Source organism: Fukomys damarensis, unplaced genomic scaffold (genome assembly GCF_012274545.1).
Source record: "Fukomys damarensis isolate Sample0158 unplaced genomic scaffold, DMR_v1.0_HiC HiC_scaffold_23, whole genome shotgun sequence".
NCBI classification, from domain to species: Eukaryota; Metazoa; Chordata; class Mammalia; order Rodentia; family Bathyergidae; genus Fukomys; species Fukomys damarensis.
Genome location: NW_022900935.1, coordinates 25239084 through 25246641, shown reverse-complemented (window position 1 = coordinate 25246641; position 7558 = coordinate 25239084). Strand labels below are relative to the sequence as shown.

Genomic DNA, 7558 nt, shown 5'->3' with positions numbered 1-7558 from the left:
AGAGGGAAAAAAAAAAGAAAAAAAAAAAAAAAAAAAAAAAAAAAAAAAAGCAAGCATAAAACATCAAATGTAGGATGGGTCAGTCCATTTGCTTAAAACCAGACTAAGAAACATGACATCAAGGCCAGGCATGGTGGCACACGCCTGTAATCCCAGCACTCAACTATATAGTGAGACCCTGTCTCAAAAAAAAAGAAAGAAAGAAAGAAAGAAGCATCAGATGCAGAAGCAAGGTCCACAAAGCACCCAAAACTCTGACTGTGGGTCCTTGCTGCAGCATTCCAGATCTCCAACTGAGTGCAGCTCTTCCTACCCTGATGTATTTCCCCTACCACCAACCCCACCAGACCCCTGTCGTTCTACGCCCCTACCTTTACCCATCTCCTGTCCCTAGGTTGTGTTAAGTGTCTGCCCAAAGAATAGGAACCCTGGCTCCGGGGACCTAGGCAGCCATGGAAAGGGAAGCAAAAGTGAAAAGAGACAGCACTCAACTACACCGAAAACACCAGGGTGTATCTCACACAGAAGAAGCTGCTCTCCCCAGCATAAGCCCCACACTTGCCTTAACTCTGACTAGATTTTCGAGGAACAGTAAAGGAGGCCTGGGTAAATGCCTCACCCAGGTGGGAGCTGAATCTCATAACTACGTCAACCCTCAGAGAGCAGGTCTCCGTTCCAGGTCCCTCTCGCTGGGAGGGTTAACCAGGGTCAGTAAACTATCAACTCTTTTTTTTTAAGCCCTAGAGCTAAGAAAGGCTTGCACAAACGTAATACACATTTTTTTTTTTGGAGATGGGTGCCTTGTTGTTTAGCCTTGAACTCTTGATCTTCCTGCCTCAAGCCCCCAAGTGGCTGTGACTACAGGCAGGAGCCACCACATCCAGCTATGGCTTCTACATTTTTAAAGTGGTTCCCTACTAAATGGTTATATAAGAACAGAATCACCTTTGTTTGGAAACTTGTCCAGCAAAATCTAAAATATTAACCATCTGGTTCATTAAGAAAAAGTGAAAAAAAAAATGCTGATCCTTGGTCTACACAGTTCACCCAGTAATTCTTCAAAACTTGACACCTGCTGTGTGCCTGCCTCTGGACAGTGCAATGGAAGGGGGTTGGTCCTCAAGGGGCCCACTGTGGGAGAGGAGACAAGATCACAGCACAGGGTGCTAAGTATCACATTAAGACTCATAGCACAGAGAGGACCCATGTCTGCCACAGCCCTCAGTGCAGATTCAGTTAAAGAAAAGTATCCTTCCTCTGCCCTTGGCCCTGCTGGACCCTTTTGTTCTTCCCCAGTCATCCAGGGGAAGCCACCCGCTCACTGTTCTGCTCACTGTTCTCCGTCTCACATCTTTCCCATACCCTCCAGGCTGATCTTCACCAAAAGCAGAGCACAGGGGCAGGGCCCCCTTTCCCAAATCCCACCTTGTTCCTGGCAGAGGCTCAGGAAGTCTTCTCTCCCCACGCCCATCCCTCACCTGACCAGGCTCACTTTTCCAGGTACCCAGACCAATCAGGGGCATCTTCTGCCCGGTGTGCAGGAGGACACAGGAAGCCGCCATCGCCCCCTAAAACACAGATGGCAAGAGAATGATGAGAGACTCAGTGCTAATCCCTGAACCTTAAATCATCCACTGATCAAGAACCCTGCAAAACACAGGTCAGGAAGAGGGCAGGTGCAACATGTGGGGAACAAACATGTGGTCATGTACCTGTGTGCACAGAGAGAGGAAAGGTGTCCGAAACTAGCCAAAGCCAGTAGCTCCCAGACAAACGCTAACCAGAATCACTAGGCTTGCCTCTCTTTTCTTTCACCAGGCTAAAGGTCTGCGTTAAAGAGCTCCAGTATCTGGTGCTGGGTATATAGTTCAATGGTACAGATCTGGCCTAGCATGCACAAGCCCTGGGTTCAATCCCTAACACTGAAGAACAAGAACAAAAATAGGAAGAGCTCCTCTATTTAAAACGCCAAGGCAAGGTGACTCCCAGAACCAGCAGCCTTTACTAAATACGTCTTAAGCCAGTGTAAAACAGGCAAAGGCCATGATGAGACAGACCAGGAGACAGAATAGGCCCAGAAAAGAGCCACTGCTCTGCGGATGAAATGAATGTACCCAGCAGATTAAGATACCAGACCCTCCCATTCATGCAGAGATTGGATTAAGCAAGCTGGGAGGCCTGAGCGCGCTCATACCAGGAAGTACACCACTTACCATTTTCTGGATGAGAAAAAGTCTCAGAATAGTGAAGTTACTTTCCCCAAATCAACAGCTAAGAGGTGGCCAAACCAAAGATCCAAGAAGGAGCTAATAGAGACAGGTAAATACAGACCTATAAAAATATATGTGCATGATGTACTACAAAAAGGGAAATAAATTCCATAAGGCAAGCCCAAGGAATATTGCTGTTGGCTCCCCCACCCCCAGTATTGGAGATTAAACCTAGGGCTTTCATACTGAAAGACATCTCCAGCTCTCTATATATATATTTTGTTTGTTTGTTTGAGACAAGGTCTCACTATGTAGTTCAGATTGCTCTGGAACTCACTGTGAGGATCTCTGTGAGTTTGAAACCAGCCTGGGGTACATAGTGAGTTCCAGCTCAGTCTCAACGACATAGTGAGACCCTGTCTCAAAAAAACAAAAACAAACAAACAAAAAGAATGAACAAGCTGGTGTGGTGGTGCACACCTGTAATCCCAGCACTCAGGAGGCTGAGGCAGGAGGATAGTGGTAGGTTCAAGGCCAGGCTGGGCTACATAGTGAGTTCCAGGTCAGCCTGCACTACAAAACGAGACCCTGTCTCAAAAAAAAAAAAAAAAACAAAGAACAGGGTTGGGGACTTGGCTCAGTGGTTCCACCACCTGCCTTGCAAGTGCAAGGGCCCCAAGTTTCATCCCCGTATCAAAACAAAAACAAAAACAAACAGTTATCTAAGAAAGGAGAAAAAAACATTCACCTGAAGAGGCAATGAAAGAGAAATAACCTTTCCTCTTCATCTTATCAGTACCATAAATATGAACTCTCCTGGCACTGATTTCATTGCCAACAATTCCTTTATAAATATGACCTTCGCTTTCAAGTTTTGAAAGAAGGTGGAGGAGGTAATAACACAAATTATACACCAAAAATGACTTTCCTAATACTTCTTACCCAGAAAGAAATTTATAGTCTAATATAACCTGGTCATTGGAAACCACTTCTTTCCGCTAAAACAAAAACAAAACTCTTCAACACAGGCAACAAACCACAGACTGTCGAGGGCAACAGTCTTTGTAACCGAAATTTCCCAGGGATCAAGGAAGCATGTCTGGACTTCACAGAGGTATCCTGTGGCCCACTGCACCAGGGTCTCTGGACGATTTCCTGGGCTTGATGCCCAAACCATAAACTGATGGCCTCTCCCAGAGCTCCCAGTACGCCCGAGAGGGCTCTCAATTACACCTGGGGTAGGAACATGAATAAAAGCCTCGCTGACTGGGAAAACAAAGAAACTTGAGTCTTGTTTCTGCCCTTTCTTTTTTGTAAGTGAAACTGAAAACCCAAGGGGGCTGGGCTTGAGGGAGGGGTGGGGATGAAAGAGGAGGGAAGACCTAACAGATCTGCAAAGATCAAGAACTCCGTGCTGGCCGGGGATTTAGCTCAGCGGTTCGGTGGCCTGCGGACCCGAGTTCAATCCCCGGTACAAAAAAAAAAAAAAAAAAAAAAAAGAACTCCGTGCTGAGGAATGGAGGGGCCACAAAACAGTCATCCTCAGCCAACTGTGACTTCCTGATCTCTGCCTAAAGCAATGGCCCTTCAGCCTAGCCCAGCATTAACAGACTCCAGGCTCTACACTTCTTAGGAAACATCTAACTGGATCTGTAGCAGCACGCTTAAATCCTATTATTCTTGAGTGTGAAAGAGAGGCGGGGCGTAGGTGTGGTGGGGAGATGGGAAAATTTTCCGGACTCTATGTTTATTATTCCCATTCAGCAACTTGGCTTCTTTGCTTTTTGTTTTGATAGGGTGGGGGGGGTACCAGGGATGGAACTCCGGACTTTGCCCCAGTGAGCTGGGTGCGGTGTCACTGAACTAAATCCCTGGCCCTTTTTGTTTTTGTTTTTTTTAAGTACCGGTGATTGAACTTAGGTCCTTGAGCTTGTGAGGCAGGCAGCAGAACCACTGAGCTAAATCCCCAGCCCTTCCCTAGTCCTTTCTGTTTTGTTTTGAGACAGGGTCTCACTACATAGTCCAGGCTGGCCTCCGGTTTATGGCAATCCTCCTGCCTCAGCCTCCTGCAGTGCAGGGATTACAGGCATGTGGCACCACACTGGGGTGGTTCCTTCTCTTTGGAATTCAGTATTCCCTTTTTTTTGGTACCGGGGATCAAACTCAGGTCCTTGTGCTTGTGAGGCACTCAGCTAAATCCCCATACTCTCTTCTCAAAGGAAGAATCAAAGGAACTCAGGACAAGGGGGAAATAGTATTTGCATGGATGTTTCCAGGCCACATGGGTCTTTCCTCCACCTTGACAAATGATGGTGCCCCTCGGGGTTTGGGGCCCAGTTTTCTTCTCACTTCCTAGGCAAGTTTATATCTTCAGTTATTACCTTAAACTCTGATTTTTCCCACCCTAGTTGTATATTAGGCTCTCTCTGGGCTTCAACCCAGCAAGTCCACACGGTGTCAGTAAGTCTACAACTGTGCTCATGAGATTCAGCAGTAGAGTGCAGAGGAAACAATTCAGGCTCTAGGGCTCCACAGACTCGGGCTGACTCTCAGCTCCACTATTTTCAAGAGACACTATAGCTAACGCCGGGTACAGGGGCACAGGCCTGCAATCCCAGCTGCTTGGGAAGCTGAGGTAGGAGCATGGCAAGTTCAAGCCCAGCCTGGGCAACTTAGCAAGAAAGACCCCGTCTCAGGATAAAAAATAAGAAAAGGGCTTGGGGGCTGGGGTCAGTGGCAGCACAAGGTCCTGAGTTCAATCCCTGGTACCAAAAGAGAAAAGAGAAAAAAAAAAAAGGAAAGGGCTTGGGATGTGCTAAGACCCTGGGTTCAATCTCCAGTACTGCATGCATAAGTAAATAAAATGAAAAAAGTCCAAGGATGTAGCTCTGTGTACCTCACTTGCCTACCATGTGCAATCTTCTGCAAGTATGTAGAGGGGTGAGAAACAGAACCTATCTAAAGCACTTTGTACAGTGCCTAACCCAATCTCCTCTTTCTGTATATTCTATTTCACCAGAGACCCAAGCAAGGCCCTGGATAACAAGTGTTACAGCAAATAAGACAATATGCTCCTACTACTATCCATGGGGGCTTTAAAAAGCTATCTAGACCTGGGGGTGGGGGTCCATGCCTGTAATCCCAGCACTTGGGAGGCTGAGGCAGAGGGATGGCTCTGAGTTTGAGGCCAGCCTGGGCTACATAGTGAGTTCAAGTCAGCCTAAACTACACAGTGAGACCCTGCTTGAAAAAGTAAATAGATTAACATAAAGGTTTCCCCCACAAACTTGGGTCATTTGTCGGAACACACACACATCTCAAGGTTAATGAGGGAGAGACCTCAGCTGGAAAAATATTGGGGGGTGGGGCGGGACAAGGTATTGCTGTGTAGTTCAGGCCGGTCTTACAGGAGTGGTGGGATTGACAGGCATGAACAACCATGCCAGGCTGAAGAAACATTTGAGGAAATCACTGTCTAAATTACCTTCTTCCAAGGCCAGGGATTTAGCTCAGTAGTTCTGTGGCCTGCCTCACAAGCACAAGGTCCCAAGTTCAATCCCCACTACCCCCCAAAAAAAACAAACAAAAAAACGCCTTCTTCCTTCACTTCCTAAGAAACCTAAAGTTATCTGTGGAGAATATTTTAAACCCACCTCACCTCGTGGTTTTTTCCCATAAAACACCTTTGAGAAGTTGGGTGAGCAGGCAACCCACTTTCCCGTCCCCCTTCTGTCTGTCAGAAGCTTTCTTTCTCTCAATAAATTTTCCTACTCTTAAAAAAAAAGTTAGTTTCTTTTTTGGGGGAAATGGGGGGTGAGCTGGGGATGGAACCCAAACCTCTCCCCTGAACTATTTCCTTTCACTGGGCTACATCCCCAGCCTCTGCATTCACTGTCTTTGGCAAAAAAAGAAAAAAAAAGAAAAGAAATTCCAGTGAACCAAACAGGATCGTATTGAAATTAAACCTGTGCTACAGATTAGGAATCTGAGACGTGGGAAAACAGATCCGACCAGAACTAAGCTCTTCCAGGGAGTTCCTGCAGCCTTGAGTGTGAATAGTCTGAACCAGAGTTAACAGCAGTCCCGTCCCCTGAAGGTTTAAGACCCATTCTCAATTTAACAGGTCTCAGAGGTAGCTCCCCCAGACCCAAGGCAAGTTCCGGAACAAGTGCCTCCCCGCTTCCTGCCGCTTCCGAGAAACATCCCTGCACCTCCAAAGGAAAGCCGAAGCCCTCTGGAAATCCTAGGTGAGTAAACAAAAAGATGGCAACTACAATTTACAGAGCACCTTTAATGTGCCGGGCACACTCAAAGCTTTAACTCTCTTAATTCCGGCTCCAGCGTTGATGTTCCTCTCACTTCACCGCCGAGCAAAGAGGTTCTGATAAACTGGGAAGTTATCCGAGATCACGCAAGGAAAAGGAGGAAGCCCAGTCTGGTGGCCTCCTGGATCTGCGCTCCTGCTCCACCCCTCGGGGTTGGGGGGCGAACCGCAGTCCTGAAAGATCGAGGCTACCTCCCCCGGAAAGGAGATGAGCCAGCAGCAGGAAAAACTCACCTTAGCGTGAGCACAGAGTGTGGACTGGACCGCTCGGCCTAAGATTAGCTCTGCAAACTGCTAGGAACCCAACCGGCCTCAGCTTAAGTCTGGCGGTGCAGAGGAAGCTCCACCTCGAGAGAGGGGCGGAGCGGGCCCTCAGGATCGCCCGCAGGAGAGGAAGGGGTTGGACGCCAGGCCTAGCAGGCTGTGCTCCGCAGCCATTTGAACCGGCTCTGGCGCCGCCTCCAGGGCTCGGCGCCGAGTCAAGTTTGCCTTCCCGCCCGCCCAGTGAGTGGTCTTGGGGGGGTTTCGGCCACACCCCTGGCCGCTCCACAACGTACGATGGCGCCTGCGCTACAGGAGCTCGGGTACTTCCTGGAGAGGGCGGGCTTGGGTGCCACGTGGCTCGATCTTCTGGGCTCTGCCCTTTTTCTCCCGAGTGTGGTTGGCTGGAGTCCGTTAACCTAAATTGGCCCCTTGGTTCAGGCAAATTTTGGCCCAGTGTGCAACCCGAACACAGAGGACCTTGGGCCTCCAGACTGCAGATACTAGAAACTTCCTGAACCCTTTACCTGGAACATTGACCCCAGCCACACATTTATGTGTCAGACACTATGCTAAAGACTTAATACATCTGATTTCTTTTAAATCCTCAGAACTTTGGAAGAGGACTATTCTTTTTATATTCATTTATTTTTGGTTTTGGTTTTGGTTTTTTTTTTTTGTTTCAATGTACTTGAGACTGACCTGGAACTCACTAAGTAGCCCAGGCAGATGTCGAACTCACAGGGATCCTCCTGCGTCAGCC

At 47.9% G+C, this 7558-nt stretch overlaps 1 protein-coding gene across 1 annotated transcript in view; it reads right to left on the bottom strand.

Annotated features, from left to right (window-relative positions):
* The window catches only part of Akr1a1 (aldo-keto reductase family 1 member A1), an 11831-nt gene extending 4761 nt beyond the window's left edge, over positions 1–7070 (bottom strand). Inside the window, exons 1-2 of the mRNA XM_010610173.3 lie at positions 6769–7070; positions 1479–1568 (exon numbers count right to left, since the gene is read on the bottom strand). Coding sequence (XP_010608475.1) covers positions 1479–1562 — 84 coding nt within the window. The 5' untranslated portion in view covers positions 1563–1568; positions 6769–7070. The remainder of the gene's footprint in view (positions 1–1478; positions 1569–6768) is intronic.
* Positions 7071–7558: the final 488 nt, after the last annotated feature.